Raw genomic sequence first — 16816 nt, 5'->3', positions numbered from 1 at the left:
AGTGGTGGCAACTCAAATCTTCCCATTAGTGTGCTCAATTCTTGCTTTAAACTGATAACCCAAAAAAACTGGTCCCATGAAGCAGAATTACCTGTGAAGAAACTAGAACCTCCCAATTCCAACCTCTTCTTAGGGAATAGTTGATGGGGACCCCAAAGATGCAATAGCAGCCAGCAGCTGGGCACTGCCAGACTCCTACAGCACCATTTGGTGTTTTCCTTCCTTGTATCAAAAATTCATGTAACAAGATTCGTTGCTGCCCAGCACTGAGGGAAGTGGCAGATCGCTAAGTGACGGTGCCTGCAATGGCAGCCAGGGATGGGGTGGATGTTGAGCAGAAAATTTCTTGCCCTTGTCTGCCTCTACTTCACTGCTCCTGGAGCTTGGCGTGCCAGCCTCTCCCTCTATAGATTAGAGTCCAATATGGTTCCAGCTAGCAGCAAAGAAAGATGAAGCAAGCAGCCTCAGAATGAGGCCTAATGGCAAACTACTGCAATCCCCCTTGCTGTGCAGTCCTTGGTAGAAACCGTCTGCTGTCACCTGTTCAGTCAGAAAGGGGAGGGCACAAGTATTATGGGTGTGTGACCTGTTTCTCATCAGAGCTGTAGTACAGTTGGTGCTGCAAAGCGGCTTCCCTCATCTTGCACCCACTAAAGTATAAATAGCTAAAAAGTATGAAGAGTCCATGCAAGTGCAAGGAACCGTTTGTGCAACTGCACACCTTTCACACAACACTAGTATGATCTGTTCATTGCGTTTCTGTGGACTGGAGGGGGCTGAAGGCCACCGCCCTAGGAACACAGGAGGAGGACCAGGCTCCTGGCTCCGATCGCCAAACAAGGCACCCAAGATGGCCACTCCATGGCCAATACAAAGAAAAGGGGTCCTGGGGCCAGTCATTTGCTCCAGACTGCATTTCAACGGACGGGTGGTTCTTGTGGCAGGCTAGATGCTCTCTTTTCAGATATACCCCTAGGAAAGGGATCCATTAACCTCAGTTCTATGTGCAGGTAGGAGCAGTAGCAGCTGTTAGCACAAGGGCAATGCTAGAACCTCACTTGCCCCAAACAAATCCGTTAATGTGCAGATTCGCCATACCACTGGCTCATTTGGCATTTTGAGAAATGGGGGGTGGGAGAAGGGAACAGCTCTCAAAAATGAAAATGGGTGGCTGCTGAAAGGAATGGGCACTTGAATCAAGCAATCCATTTTAACCCTCCAGTACCAACTACAATTCTTGGCATTATTCAAGAGGGAAACACTGTTAAGAGCCCCAAGCCCCTACCCACTCACCAAGAAGGGTACTGAAAGGCATCACTAAGCATATTACTGGAAGGGATGGAGACTGGTGGGGGCCTGGCAGATGCTGGTTGAGTGCTGAAGCATTTCCCACTTTTGAGAGGGTTCAGTAGAGAGCAGTCTGAGGTGCAGAATCTTGACACAGTATTTTATTTATCCAACAGACTCACTGCTCAGCCAGAAGGGAAAGCCCAGATGAAGCTAAAAGGCAAGGAGACAGTTCAGACCAGAAGAAGGAGGGTACAAGGCATTAGCAGAAGGAGGCTGAAGCAGCCAAGGAACAGTTTTTCGGGGCCGGAAGGCTTCCCCACAATCCTTTCAGTGTTTTGTCAGCATGTGACCAAAAGGACTGAGCACAGCTAACAGCGGAGTTTAACTTTGAAAGGAAACAGAGCCGTTAAGAAATGAAAGGGAGCATGGCTTGGTTTTCAAAAAGGTGTTCTAGCTCAACCAGAGTACAAATTTTTGACCCAGTTAGGCAGGCGTCTGCCTTGCTGCTTCCCTGATAAAAACTGTTTCCTCGCAATGCAACAATTAAGCAGATTGAACCACCTCAGATTGATTCAGTGCCCAAGTTTGCGCTCTCTGGGCAGCCGCCAATTGAGACCCACAAATTCTGGTGATGGCCTCCCTCTCCATTATGCTACAGCCAGCCTCTCTTCCATTAAGTAACACTTTTCTTCCTGCTACTTGTTCGGTCTGCAGCTCTTGCTAAACATTTACCAGGGTAAAGTAGCAGTAGTATTTGGCATCATTTTAATTTAGGGTTGTTTTATTTAAGTTTAATGTTAATTCCATGCTGTGTTTCAGTAAGAACAATACAGATCCTGTATCTGTGGCTCCAGTCAGATATCCAGTAGTACAAATTAGCTTCAAGTTACACATACTGAACAAAAGAGGTTGAGCTAGCGAAAAGGGAGGGGGGAGGGAGAGAAAAATATTGAACACACATGCAGGCTTTCAACGCCACCTTCAATGCTAACCTGCTTGGAGGGAAAGTAAAGAGAAGGCAAGAATGAGCAGCCACGGATTGTTGAACCGTTACCAGCACCGTCTGTTGCAGCAATATCATCTCAGCACAGTTGGATATTTTTTTTTGCTTTTTGTTTTTTCTTTTACAGCAAAACCACTACAAGAACTGTCCCAATGAAACCGGTAACTTCAAGCTAAACGCCCAATTCTAAACACTCATATAAAATTGTTTAAACAATTATAAAAAATGAAAAATGCCAACACATGCACTCTACAGTGCAAGCCTCTGCTAGAATTCTAATGGCTTCCAGATGTCACCTCCAACACTGACAGAAGACAACACAGGAATGCAGAAAAAGCCTCTATGCAGCCAGTCCGGTTAGTGTCTTAAAAGAAACTGAAAGCTGGCACCAGTAAAATCCACAGACATTCACTCTTGCCTTTTAAAGAACTTTTCAACTGTGTAAAAAAACCAACAGGGTAGGAACCTAAATTCTGGGGCCCATCACAAACGTCAGATCAGATGGTTCCCAGGGACACTGAGGGGCTTATGGGAGTGGGTGCGGTAGAAGGGGGACAAAGATGGGGGTCTCTTATTGGCCTTGATGTCTCACTGGTTCTCATCTTCCACATCCTGCAGCGCTTCTTTACTCTGTTCTTCACCTGGGAAGGAAAACAACAGAATTAGGCCATGGCTGTAGGACAGATCACCCTGTCGTTGAGGCCTCTGCCTGCCAGGATTCACCTACAGAGCTTGGCCCCTCACAGCAGCGGCAGGACAAGTGGGCAGCCCAGCAGGGGGTGCCTGACAGTGACGAGAGCAGCCCCCCCCCCATTGGTGAAATCTCAAATGCTGGCCATCAAAACAAGCATCCAAAATAACCAAGTAACTTCTACAGCCAAAAGAAATGCCTTCCTCCTTTCACCCTAGGACCATGGCTCTTTTCAGTGGCTCCTATCTCTACAGCAACACACTGTTAGTCTACCCTGCAAACCTGCTCTGCAGAAGGCAAACACTGTTTTAATGGTTACTTTGCAACTCCAACACAAGCAGCCTTGTGCCAAAGGTTACAGAAAGGGTTGTTTTGACCAAGGCTGTTCACATGCTTGGCGTTAATTTGGAGCCACCTCCTCAGACTGAAGCATGCAATGAACACAAGACTGCTCCACTGCCCTCTGCCACTCACCAGTTGGTGCCTGACCTTACACACACAAGCATGGACCCTTACATCCAAAGGAGAACACGCCTAACATGGCATGGATCTAGCCCAGACATGCAGGACTTGGATCAACCAGTAGAAGAAGATGGCCAAAATGCCGTCTGTGCCTCTCCCTCCTGGCACTCCTCTTGCAAGAGGTAGAAGGGATGCGTCACTGCACGTGCCAGGCCCTTTCATGGGGCCACTGAAATGATAAGCTCAGGGGAACCCTGGCAGTGCAGACGTTAAGCTTTGCCATTTTGAGAGGCACAGAAACGTGTTGAAAACTGCCCAAAGAGCAAGCGCTTAAGGGGGCCTGCCCAGGTCTCCAGAAACCCATGGCCAATGGCCCATATTCAGAACCTATGGGAAGCAGGTGAGCTGGTGCACAGCCCTGAAAGAATCAAGATATGCAAGCAGGACCACGAGCATTAGTGCCAAGGAGGAAAACAGTCACTCCCCAAGTAATCATGAAGACTTACAAAGTAGAGTTTTAGAAAATGAACAGGTGAAGTTCCTTTTAAGAATCTACACAACAGAAAGGGGGGAAAACAGGAGTTAGAGAAAGGCAGCAAATGAGCCCAGGTACAATGTTTACGGAAAGCAGGAGATGGGAATGTGGCAAGCCCAATCTGGCTGGTTAGGAAAGGGACTGCAAAGATACCAGCACACACAAAAGTCAGGCACATCTGGGAACTGCCACTGTGCACTGATGCTCCCTTTTCACCCTTCACACTTTCTCACAACTCGAACCAATAACTTTTGAGGTAGAATCAGTCATCCTGAAGTGGATTCCGAAGAATGCATCTTTTCCCTGGGTGTCATTTTAGCACACAGGTAGTGTCCACTTTAAGCAGGTCTAATTGACACACGATCGCAGATGCACTGGTCCTTTTGGACCCGAAAGAAGACTGGAGTGGGGCAGAGCATAGGGGCTGGGAAAGGACACCCCATGTGAAATGCTTGCTGCCTGTATTTCACAATACGGATGACTACTGAATGAAAAGCCAATTAACTCCCCCCCCCCAAAGCAGAAAAGGAGGAATGGATTACCCCTTGCTGCTCTTTTGATACTTCCTTGAGCAGCTGAGGTGGGGGCAGGGCCTTCTGGGAGGTGGCAGTCCACAGGATGACCTTTTGAGTACCCAGTGAATACCTTTTCGTCCTCCCAGGCATTTTCACTGTAACGGGTGCATCTATTTTAGTGATTTGAGATCTGTGCACCATGCAACGCTCCATACTGGTTTTATTTATTTTTTAAGTTGCTGTGCTTGCAGTGGTTTTAACTTTTTGCTTTATTATTGTTAAACTATTCTAATTTGGATTTGTTCTGTTTTATTTACAGTATTTATAGTCCACTACACTAAAAAAAAAAAATAAATTCCAGAGTGGGTAACAACATAGAAAAACTTATGCAAAAATTACAAAACCATATAAACAATGGTATGTACACAATACAAAAAGCATAAATTTTATGTGTTGCATAAATACAAAGAAAGCTAGGACATATAAAAATTGATTTTAAAAAGCCCTTCTCTCCTGCTGCCGCCTCACACTCCTGACCCAGAAAGGTACTGGACCTTTTAATACTGAGCTGAACGAAAATGAGGGTTGACAGCAACACTTGAAGATTTCCCTGAGAAGAGAAATACTGGCTTCACCACCAAAACCATTTCTGCTAGATGAACCCCACCTTGGTGCTGAATGGTGTGCCTGTGCTAAGACTCGGGGAGTGCTGCAACAGTGAAGAGCTGGGTGGAGAACCAGTACAGGGTTTTGGAGACGGGGTCTGTTCTCTAGCTGGGAGTGGGGCGTCCAAGTCTGACAAAACGAAGCCCAAGGCCACCTGTCCTAAAAGCGCTTTTCCTTAATTCTGCCTGGGAAAGGGCCATGTGCTCCCCCCCCTTTTTTTTTAACATACCGTCTAGAAAAAATAACTGTTGGAATCCAAATCTGGACAATTTGCTGACTACCTGAGAATGTGTGTGGAAGTATCTGACACCAAATACTACTACATTTATTGCACTGGCATATGCAGCACGGAGTGCTCCCTGTTTGTGATGAAAAACATCTAGTCCATTTGGGGTAAAAATGTGGCAGAGCACCTGGCCTTGCAAACAGAAGGCCCCACATTCAATCCTTGGTGTCTTCAAGTAGGGTTGGGAGACTCCCTGCCTGAAACCCTGCTGAGCTTATGCTAGTCAGCGCAGACATTATCAAATTAGGCGGATCAATGGTTTGACGCAGTATGGAGCTTCTTTTGCTCCTCTCCCCCTCATCACCGGCCTTGGGGATTCTTTTTTTTGGGGGGGGGGTTACCAGCAACAAATGCTTTGTACTCTTGAAAACTTCAGGACCCCTCTGAGCATGCTGGGTGCCACATTAGCTCCACCAGGACTAGCACTCCAACTATTAGTGGCTAGGAGGGTCGGTTTCCTGCAGGACCCAAGACAAGGTGTGCTCAGCTCCATTTCACTTGTTCTGGTTCCATGCGATGCCACCCCACACCTTGTCTGGGTCATGTACCAAGCACAAGCGCATTTGCCACCTTCCAGCCACCAAGATTCTGCACTGTTACCAGTTCTGCATTTACCAATGCCAAGTCAAGCTACCAGAACACTTTTCCATCTCATGAGATGAAAGATCTGCCACGTGAATTGTGAAAATCATGATGATGCTTCTTTTTCAACCAAGAGGAAACTATCTGATCGCTTTTATTTTGTTGCAGAGGACCAAACGAATGATGGCCAGGCATTCCTGATTTTAAACAGCAGCAAAGTTCCAGCTGGGAAAGGGAATTTTGTCTTTTTCAAAAGACTGATCATAACTCTGAAACTAAAGGTCAGCCCCTATAAACAAACACACCCCGTTATGAGGCTGGTGGTCTCAACAGAAACATCTCATGCGATCATGACCATCGTTTTCTTTTCCTCACTTCACTTCACGCTTTGCAACTATTCTGGGACTGAACAAGTTTCTTCCAGTATTCACAGCTAAACTAGGGGAATCAAACTGCCCGCTATGTGGAACCAAGGCTTCTCCGTGGGACCCCAGCTGACATGCAAAGTTCATGATGGCAACTGGCTGCTTTCTGCCCTCATGGCCTTTTGAACTCTCTTTATCTGTGATGTATTTTGGGGCTTGTCCTTGTTTGCTTTTTAATGCTAGGCCTGGATTCAATATTGAAGTGATTTCTGCTGCCTTAACATTGTTTTGTACCCAATGTATTTTTGCCTAGAGAAACGTTTTTCTGAGGCAATCAGCAATATGCATAATACCGGCACCCCACCCGTTTACACGTGCTAAATGTGTGTGCAATAGTGGAGCACACTGAACCCAGAAGTAACTCAAAAGCATCACAGGCAGGGGGAGGGGTGTTTGCAGGCTTTTTCAATGGTGCTTCAAATATATGCAATTTTGCAGATGAGTGCAGTGCTTCGGAACATATCTTCTGCGTAAGTGGGGGAGTGGGTTGCTTGTAATGAATTTAAAAATTGTGATTCTCAAACTAAATGCTTGAGGTACATAAGAAACACCCTCCTCCTGCCTGTCACCCAGAGATGACAACTCACTGCAGTAGCAAATGCAGTCACTGAATGAGCCCAAAACAAGGCCACAGAAGAAGAAGGAGAACAAGGCTCACAGGAGTGTAGCTGAAAGGAAAAAGCAAATGCAACCCCAGAAAAACAGTCTCATGAGCACATTGAAGTGCTGAGGAAAAGCCCTGCTTGGGCTCCTGACAGTTCCTAGTAACTTGGAGGGCGGAGTAGATGTCTGGCACCCTGAACAAGAGCTGCCCTGCTAGGAGGGGAGGCCACAGCAGTCACCCCTCCAACAGCAAATTCAAGTGGCTGAGCATCTATCAATGCAGTGGTTTATACATACCACGAAGATCCTTAGGCACACATTAGTATGCAAGTATGCATTTAAAAAACTGTGGAAAAACTAAAAGGAAAAGGTAGTTTTAAAAAATGCTTACAGCTGAGCCCATGGGAAAGGGAAAAGGGTCAACATAAACTGGAAGCCAGACTGTGTCCGTTTATCAATCAATCAATCAATCAATCAATCATTTATGGTTGAAACCTGGAAAAAGACAAGAGACTATCCATGTGTCAGTTGGAAATATGGAGAAGAAGAACTGGAGCATTTCTGGTGTCATGCCAGTAAGAATCCTAGATGGGGAATCACAACTGCATGTCCTCCAAAATATAAGCATTAAAAGACTCAGCTTTGAGGCTGACAGTTGCAAGGTGCTCAGCTGGGAGAGAGAAAAAGTGTCCCCAATCTCTTCCCTACTTCTTAAATACCGTGCCCCCAACAGCCTAACCAATGTGACACACTTCCTGTTCCAGGCTAGCTGGAACCATGGGAACGCACTGCAACCTTCTGCCCCACTTGCTCTCTCCCATGTTAAGATTAAGGCTGGAGCATCATCAGCTACTCACCGTCACCCTGCATGTCTGAAGTCCATAGTGTCAGGTTATCACGTAACAACTGCATGATAAGTGTAGAATCCTTATAGCTTTCTTCGCTCAGCGTATCCAGTTCTGCAATAGCATCATCAAAAGCTGCTTTTGCCAACCTACAAGGAGACAGATGACAAAGTGTTCCAAGATACCGGATCTAACAAATCAAAACCAATTCACGGAGGACAAGGCTAGCAGTGGCTCCTAGCCACAATGCTCCTCAATGCCAGTTCCTGGAAACTGTGCGAGGGGAGAGCTGTTGCACTCAAGTCCTACTCGTGGGCTTCTATTGGGCCACTGTGAGAACAGGAGGCTAGAATAGGTGGCCTCCCTTTGGCTGCAGGGCTCTTATGCAAAACCGCTCCTGAGGTGCCACTGCCCACTTCTACAGCACTCTCAGGATTCTCTCCACCTTTTGTCTCTCACCAGGGGAGCAAAGTTTTAACCCACAAAGATGACCAGGGGTGTATGGGTGGGCACACAAGGGCGACCCTTTTGCATGCCTACCTGGCTGCACACTCCAACAGGCCCAGAGACCCAGAAGCAGTGGCAGCTGAAACACCCACCCACCTGCCCTGACATCTTCTGCTTCTCACCCCTGCTCAGAGCTGCAGGAGACAACCTTGAGAACTCTGCTTAGCAGGCAGCACCTCCCCCAAACCCTCCCATGCGGGGGGCTGCTCCTCACCTGCAGGCGCGGTCAGGAGAATTAAGGATTTCATAGTAGAAAACAGAGAAGTTGAGGGCAAGTCCTAGGCGGATGGGATGTGTTGGAGGAAGTTCTGTCATTGCAATGTCACTAGCAGCTTTGTAAGCCACCAGGCTGTTCTCAGCAGCTTCCTTCCTGTCGTTTCCTGTGGCAAACTCTGCAAGATACCTGTGGTAGTCCCCTTTCCTGGGAGCAGGGGGAAGGAAAGAAGAAAACATTGCTTACTTCAACAGCTTACCAGCTGGCATAGCCTTCCATATAGAACATTTAAGCAGAAATTTAAATATATAAATTTAATAAATGAATAAATAACCAGCTATGCAAGCTGTTGACTGTAGAGACAGATTTGTTTCTAAGCTCAAATAATACAATTTCCTTTTCTTTACTGATAGTTTTCTGCCTTAAACATAATTCCCCCCCCCCAAAGAAAAAAGCATGAAATGTTTGTTACTTTATGGTGAAATAGCTAGTTTACTGTCTGAATAAAGGCAAGGAGTTCATTCATGTCAAATTTAATAAATATAGGAGTATAACTTTATGTGCTAACTAATGCTTGCTATGTTGTTCACAATACATTTTATGTTCTTAACAATATTATACAAGAACTGATGAAAAATATTACAAACGCTTCCATTTCTCTCCGAACTTCTGCTTCCTTCTGGAGGGGGCAGGAGGAGAACTGTTCATCCCCTCCTGCCCCTGCCTCCCAACACGTTACACCACTAGGGAGGATCCCGTCACCTTTGAGTAGAACCCACTCTACCCACAAGCATCATAGTTAAGGCACCTTCCGTATTTCACACCTACATTTTATAATAGAAAACCTTGGATTCGCCAGTGTTGGCTGCTGGAATGAGGTGTTTGTCCAGTACGTCCAGAATATCACAACAGATTAGTTTCAATTCAGTCTCAACCTTGGGGGAAGAGAGGAAAAAAGAATGGCCAATTCAGAAAACCTGCTGCCAATGAATAAACAAACAGAACTTTAACAGAATTTTTGAATAATCATCGGTCTCACTCCTGTGGGAAAGTGTGCTGCTTTGCCTTCCAATCCCTGCCTCCAGCCCAGGTAAAGTTTCTGACTCAAGGATTTACCTCCCTCCCCTACAAGCCCAAGAGGTATACAAAGTAGGAGCAGAGAGGCCACGATGCACCCCGCGCCCCCCTTAAATGCCCCAGGGGGCAGAATGGAGGGTCTGAAGGAAGAGGCCTGCGGGGCTAGCTGTTGTTTTGAAATCCAAGGCAGGGATTGGGTGGGGAGATGCACAAATTTCATCAGGTGTCCCACTGATCTCAACATGGGAGCCTGTAGGGAATTCTTTTTGCCCACTTTCCCCCCAGCTGTTGTTCACAGCGACATCCTTCCACCTCACCCTGATCCCAAAATCTTCAGCTTTCAGAAACAATACCCCCTTATCTGTGTATTCACTGTAGTGCAAATGCATGCCCAACTGATCACTGCAACAGGGTGATCTAAATTATTCCTAATTTCCCAGTGACCACTGAATGATTTGCTATTTGATCCAGCAACTCACCCTAAACTCTTATTTGAATCCAAGGTTGAGACACTACAGCGGTACCTCGGGTTAAGAACATAATTTGTTCTGGAGATCCATTCTTAACCTGAAACTGTTCTTAACTTGAGATACCACTTTAGCTAATGTTCTCATCCTGAAGCAAAGTTCTTAACCCAAGGTACTATTTCTGGGTTAGCGGAGTCTGTAACTTGAAGCGTCTATAACCCAAGGTACCAATGTATCTACTGTTATGAACTGAATACAACACACAAAGCCCTTAAAAGATCCAGGGAACTTTTCAGAGCTTGATTTGCCTAAGATGCAAATTCTTCACTGTGCTCCAGTGCAAACTTATGGATGCCCATTGTTAGACAGCTTCATTTCCACAGCACAGAGGCGCCACCATTATTCCCTTACAATTCCAGTTCAAGCGATTCCCATCAGCTTTATGCAAAGGACAGCATGCTCAATTGTAGGCATGGGTGCCAAACAAAGGATCCCCCACCCCAAAGACTGTCCACTTGGAACAAAATGAGACCATCTGGACCTGGTGCTGTGGTGGAATCCACCGGGGGGGGGGGGTTGCTATTGTGCTCATGTCCTGCTTGCAGGCTTTCCATGGTTGGCCAAACTCTGTGCTGCAGCAGTCAATGACAAACTGAATATTTGGCATTATGAGGAAAGGGGTGGATATAATAAATGCCTTATATATAAATAGATGATCTGTCTGTGCTTGAAATGCAGGTACAGGGCTGGTTGTCTGGTTTCAAAAAGGATATCGAAGCACTGGAGAAGTGGGCAGATCTTCACAAGGAGGAAAGGTTCACACTCCAAGGTTGGTTAACCATTTGTGCTTTTACACTTGGCTCCCGCAGGGGTTTCCATGATCAGGAGCCAACTGTTGCAATTCCCCCTTTCTCCTGCATGCCCCATGAATACTGCCCCTCTGGAGCCAATGTGAGAAGGAGGGTGCAGAGGAAAAGGGAACCACCCATTCCCTCCAATTCATAGAAGCCTCCATGTGCAAAGAGACACCATAGGATGCAGCCTTAGAGCAGTGTTTCCCAACCACTGTTCTGCGGCACACTAGTGTGCCGCGAGGTGTTGCCTGGTGTGCCGCGGGAAAAATTAAAAAAATTCGATTTTTTTTTAAAGTCAAATTTTCGATTGGGGCGCCGTCACTAGATGACCCCTGGGGTTCCCTCCCTCCCTCCCTGCGCCTCCCTCCTCCTCCTCCGGGGAGGCCCTTCCTGGCTCTCGGCCAAGGCTTGGCGGCTGCCACTCACTCACTCGCTCGCCCACCCGTCCCTCCATCCCTGCACCCGGCCTCTCCCCCTCCGTCCCCGGCGCGGGGGCTGCCGGGATCCGTAGTCCCCTCGCTCTTGGGCTCCGCGCCCGCGCGGGGTGCGCAAACTACGTTTCCCAGCGTGGCCTGGCGGGCCGGGCGTTTTGTTTGAAGCGCTCTTCTCCCGGCCATGGAATGAGCGCAGCGGCGGCGGCCGGGCGGGCAGGGGCTCTTCCGCGCAGACCCCGTGCAGCCTGCCTGCGCCCCCGCGGAGATTGGGCGGCAGGATGGAGCCCGGGGATCCCCGCGGAGGCGGAGCGGCGGAGGCTGCCCCCCAGGTAGGGCTGCGTCGGGGGGGGGGGTTATTTTTGCAATGCTGCATCCGCGCCGGAGGGGACGCATCGGACAGCGGGGAGACTCCTTGGCGGGCGTGCAAGACAATGCATGCATGCAGGCGTTGCATGGAGTGCAGTGCAATGCAATGGCAACGCGGCGCCCTGCATGCATGCATGCAACTTCCACCGGCGCTCCAGACTTGGCAGGTGAGGGGGGTCCCCAGTGGGCGGCAGAGAGAGCCGGGAGGGAGAAGGGGAGCCGGGGGGGAGCAGCGCTGCTCCCCGAGCCGAGCCCGGGGGGAAACTTCGGCGTCGTTGCGCCGGGTGTTGGAAGCGGAGGCTGGCGGGGGCCCCTCACCTGCAAAACCTGGTCGCCTCTCATATATTTCGCATTCATCGCCTGCTTTCTCCTCCAAGGAGCTCCCGGGGGCGCACGTGGTTCTCCCCGTGTTATCCTCGCAACAACAGCCCTGCGAGTGGCCCAAGGGAGCACCCAGGGATTGTCCTGGCCAGGTGGGGTGATTTGAACCCTGCTCTCTGCCCGGTCTTCGTCCTCATTTAGCCCCCACATGTGCATGACTGAGGTTTTCCCCCCTCGTCTTGGCTATGGTGTGAGTCTGTCCTGTTAATTAATGGGGTTCTGCCTTCGGAGAATATGAGCCAGCCCTCAAGGAGGTGATTATGTAATTTGCTAGCAATTCATGTCCCTCCCGGCGTGACGCTGCGCGCTGACGTCACGGGGCTGTAATGGTGGTGTGCCTCGAGATTTTTTTCATGAAACAAGTGTGCCTCAGTCTACACTGGGAAAAGTCTTGCTCAATCCCAAACACAGCCATCACAGAGAAATCATGAAGCAACCCTTACCTGGGGGCTACCCTAAACAGCATGGCTGTGCAGCTGGAGAAGTTATGTTCCACAATCCAAAACTCACACACTGATGCTTGCAACGACAACAGAATTCTGTGAGCCCCCCCCCCCACCCACTGGACTGTGTTGCGTGTAGGGTTGCAAACCCCGCCAGCTGCCCCCTCAAGCGTCCCAGGGGTCCCTTCTCTCCTGAGCACTCACCATTTGCCGATACTCCCGGATCATCTTCAATTTGTCTTCTCCACCTTTGTTTTCCTCTTTCTGTTCAATGCTGCTGATTATTCTCCAAGAAGCTCTTCTAGCGCCAATTACATTTTTGTATGCAACAGACAGCAGGTTCCTTTCTTCGACGGTCAGTTCAACATCCATACCAGCTACTTTCTTCATTGACTCAACCATTTCTAAAGAGAGAACAGGTGTGTCTGTGTGTGCTTGAGCAGAGTTGCTCTCCATGCCCTTCCATTTAAAACCATCACCAAACCAGACACAAGCCTGGCTTTGAATTAATGTCAGTCTGGACAAACCTGAGCAGGGGAGGCAGGAGGCAGCCAGCCACTTGCACAACCCAGGACAACCTCACAGACCTACAAGAACTCAAGTGGTGTGATTGTTGTCACCAAAGCACTTTCACTGTGCATCCATTATGCTATTCCAAGGAGCCAGGAAAGGGCACTGATGAGCTGCTCCATTGACGTGCTGAGCTACAAACCACCAGGGCTGTGATTTCAGGTCAGCTACTCAGATTAGATGTACATCATACAACTTTTTCAGCCCCCAAGTGTTCTCCTGTTCATGCACATGTAGTATGAAAACAGAAGATGCCTTCACTACAGTGAATTTATACATACTGTAGCAAAGAACAGTAATCAGAAATGGAGCACAAATATATCAACCAACTCCAAATTGTATCCATATTAAAAGGGAAGCCCTTTATGTAAAGCTGCTTTGGGGCAACCATCACATATCACTGAGCACCAGCTGCAGTCAAGATCTGCTATATGATAGAAGATGAGGCATTCCAAGCTATGCTGAGCCAGATGTGTGCTGGAGAACCGTAATGAAAATGACCGGATTGTATTGTGGTATCTGTTGTCACATGTTTACACTGCATAATTCCTTCTGCTTCCAAAATATAAGTTTCTAAATTTGGAGGGGAAGAGGGCAGAAACAGAAGCATTGGAAAGGCTAAGAAGCAGGGGACAAGAGGTGTTACCTGGCTGCTTTAGCAGAGGAAAGATGAAGAGGCAACAAATGCAGGAACCAAAAGGGGAAAGAGAGACAATAAGAATGCTCAGGAGACATTTACCCAAAAGAATTTAAAGCAATACTGTTATTCAGGCGGGAGTCTTGAAAATATGCTAATATGCATGTATCATGTTTCTAGAGTTGAGTACAGGTTTTAACCTGAAACACATTGGGCAATGAAGTATATTCAGGGCACCTTCATGGTCTCATGCCCATTTATGCTTAGAAGTCACCCAAACATCTGGGGTTGCCAGGCCACTGCCAAGCAGGGAGTGCCTTTGACCTTATACTGCACTTCTGAAGCTCAGTTTTCAAAATCAGGAAAGGCCTCCTGCTCTGGGAGAACCTCTTGCCATTTGGTGTTAAGGAAGGAGAGCAGCTGTAACCTGGAAGGGGCAGGGGGAGGAAGAAGAGCACCTGTGATGTTCAGCTCCTGTGGTCTGCAGGGAGCCTTTGAAAGGCAGCCTACCATGCTTTAGATGTACCACGTGAGGGGAAATAAGAAGTCAGCTCAGACTTAACATTTCAAGCAGACAGGTGAAATGGAACCAGGTCATCACAAAAAACACACAGGCATGCCCAAGAGTGGTAGTCACAAGCTGCTCAGCACTCTAAGCCATTGCCACTTTCCTTTGCCCAAGATGCGGCTACCCAGGCAAGGGATAAACTCCAAAGGTGGCGGCTTCCATGGTCTACAAGGAGCTAAAAGGCACTTTATGTGAAGACTGCAAAAGGCCGGCTAGGTCAAGCGTTTACAACTCCCAGAGTGTCCACATGTCACCGCAAATAGCCCAGCTCCTTTTCAATAAATACAGCCTTCCTTGTATTGTAAGCTCAGCCGTCATGGCCAGGATGGGATGGAAACAGGCCACCTAATAGTAAGTGGCTTTCTGCCTTGGACAGCTCCACCCTCCCCTGCTTTGGAGAGAACCTCCCTGCACTGCGATCAACGTGTGCTATCCACAGGAACAAGGGCACCACCCCACACTCTCTGCCCCGTCAAACCTCCCTGCCCCTCAGCATGGAGAAAAGATGCGGGCCAGTGTCACACAAACCCAGGTAAATGCTTGCTCCCTACAGGTTGTAAAGCTTAAGGAGAAACTGAGTGAAGCGGAGAGTGTGCTTTCGCTTCCGGGTTTCACAGCAGCAGATGCTTTTAAATACTAGAGCAAATGGACCTAAGCAATCCCCACATCTTCAGTTCCCCAGCAAGGGACAGTGATGGCAGCTAAGGAAGCATGCTATTTCCCAGTAACCCCCCCCCCCGATTATCTTCCTGCGAGTCTCAGAAGGGTTGTTCCCCCTGCCCAGTAACGGGCAGTGGTATTCTATAGTGCTTTCAACGAGAGCCTGGCGAATACCCAAGAATTCTGCCGGTCTTTTCCAAGGGAACACGTTGGGGGGGGGGGAGAGAGTGTTCGCTTGAACTAACCAGCTTGGGGGGGAAAAAAGACCCACCTCGGGAGCCCGGACCCAGCGCGGGGCGCGAAACTGACAGTGAACATACACACACACCCCCCCCCGCCAGGCGATCGGGGGCTGCGGGAACCGGGGAAATGGCTGGACGCAAGAGAGGGACAAGGAGCCGCGTCGCCCTCCGGCTGGCTCTCCGCCTCCGTCCGCCCCGCCACGCCCCTCTGCGCCGCCGAGACCTCCGGGAGCCGCCCAGGCCCGGCGTGGGGCTTTTGTCCTCCCCGCCCAGGAGACCCTCACGCCGCTCCCCCGCCGGCGTCTTCAGCGCCTGTCGCGCGCGGCAGCCATTTTGTGTGCGCCCCCCCCCACGCCCCGCCGCTTCTCCCTCTGTCGCCGCCGCCGCCGCCTCCCCGCCCGCCCCGTCTTGCCGGCCCGCGCCGCCATTTTGTGCCCGGCGCTCCCCTCCGCCAGCCAGCGAGGCAGCCGCCCGCCCCTCCCTCCCTCCCTCCCTCCGCTGGCCCTTGGTCGCCGCCGCCCTGTCTGTTCTGGCTCCCCGGCTGGCTGGCCGGCCTGCTGCCTCCCTCCCTCCCTCCCTCCCGTCCCTCTCCGCCTCCGCCGGCCAGAGGGTCGGCGGCGTCGTCGTCGCCCCCCGCGCGCACCATCGTAGCGTTCGGCCTGCTCGGCGAGCTTGGCCTGGTAGACGAGGTCCTCCCGGTCGTCCATGTCCGTCGGGCGAGGGCGGCGGGGGCTGCGCGGGGCGGATGGAGACCGATGGTCCGGCGGGGGGGGCTCAACCACGATCAGCTCTCGCTGCTCTCCGGGCAAAGATGGCGGCGGCGCCTCCTCCCGCTACATCCGGGCACTCCGGGCCGCGCGCGCAGGCGCACCGCTCCGCTATGCACGCGCGCTCTCCCTCCCTCCCCCCTCCCGGCCATAGCAACAGCGGCTCCCTAGCAACCGCGAGAGCCGCGGCGTCCGCTTCCGCCCTGGCCTCCAGCGGTTGTCCGGCGGGCGGCCTCTTCGCGCCACGCAGCGGCTGGCCTGTGGCGTAACGGTTAGAGGGTCGGACTGGGACCCGGGAGAGCAGGGTTCGAGTCCGTCCCTCAACCCTGAAGCTCATTGCGCGACCTCGGGCCTCTCAGCCTAACCTACCTCACAGGGCTGTTGTGAGCTCCTTTGAAGAAAAATGTGCTATATAAATACAATAAATGCAATAAAGCCCGCAGGTGTGTCCTGGGGAAGAGCACTCCATTCGGGAGGGGGACGGCATCTGAGAAGGGCGCTCTGCATGCATTCTGCATCCCTGGTGCACCTCACAACCCCACTTGCATCCTTCCTGCTGGCCGGACCCTTGTCACCCTGCGCAGCCTCCTCCCCACCGCCCTGCTCAAATGGCAACCCGATGTCAGGGAGGAGGCTTGCCCCTGCTCTTCTCAAAAGGACTCACACTTTTTCTGTTGGATGCAGGGAGGTATACAAATGTATACAAATACATACTTTGGCAAAGTA

General features: G+C 50.1%; 1 protein-coding gene across 2 annotated transcripts; it reads right to left on the bottom strand.

Moving 5' to 3' along the window:
- Positions 1-1426: 1426 nt before the first annotated feature.
- Positions 1427-16171, bottom strand: YWHAE (tyrosine 3-monooxygenase/tryptophan 5-monooxygenase activation protein epsilon). Of its 2 annotated transcripts, XM_081172212.1 has the most exons (7): positions 15967-16171; positions 12851-13050; positions 9453-9559; positions 8625-8831; positions 7916-8052; positions 3953-3998; positions 1427-2934 (listed from the first exon to the last, which is right to left on the bottom strand). In XM_081172212.1, the coding sequence occupies exons 1-6, from the start codon at positions 16028-16030 to the stop codon at positions 3991-3993; spliced, it is 723 nt and encodes a 240-aa protein (XP_081028338.1). In that variant the 5' UTR covers positions 16031-16171; the 3' UTR covers positions 1427-2934; positions 3953-3990. The 2 variants fall into 2 exon arrangements, with proteins under 2 accessions (XP_081028338.1, XP_081028337.1); XM_081172211.1 differs by lacking the exon at positions 3953-3998 and having other exon boundaries at positions 15967-16169.
- Between the last annotated feature and the right edge of the window lie 645 nt (positions 16172-16816).

The sequence above is a fragment of the Podarcis bocagei genome, assembly GCF_964188305.1.
Source record: "Podarcis bocagei genome assembly, chromosome: 15".
In the NCBI taxonomy this organism is placed as follows: Eukaryota; Metazoa; Chordata; class Lepidosauria; order Squamata; family Lacertidae; genus Podarcis; species Podarcis bocagei.
Note: the sequence above shows the minus strand (reverse complement) of the source record. Positions and strands in the feature narration are given on the sequence as shown.

Excerpts from the sequence above, each read along its gene's own strand:
- YWHAE (XM_081172211.1), bottom strand. The coding sequence starts at position 16,030 with ATGGACGACCGGGAGGACCTCGTCTACCAGGCCAAGCTCGCCGAGCAG. Across the intron at positions 9,560-12,850 it reads TCCGGGAGTATCGGCAAATG|GTTGAGACTGAATTGAAACT; the intron begins GTGAGTGCTCAG and ends TCTTCCCCCAAG. Across the intron at positions 8,832-9,452 it reads AAGGTTTTCTATTATAAAAT|GAAAGGGGACTACCACAGGT; the intron begins GTAGGTGTGAAA and ends CCCTGCTCCCAG.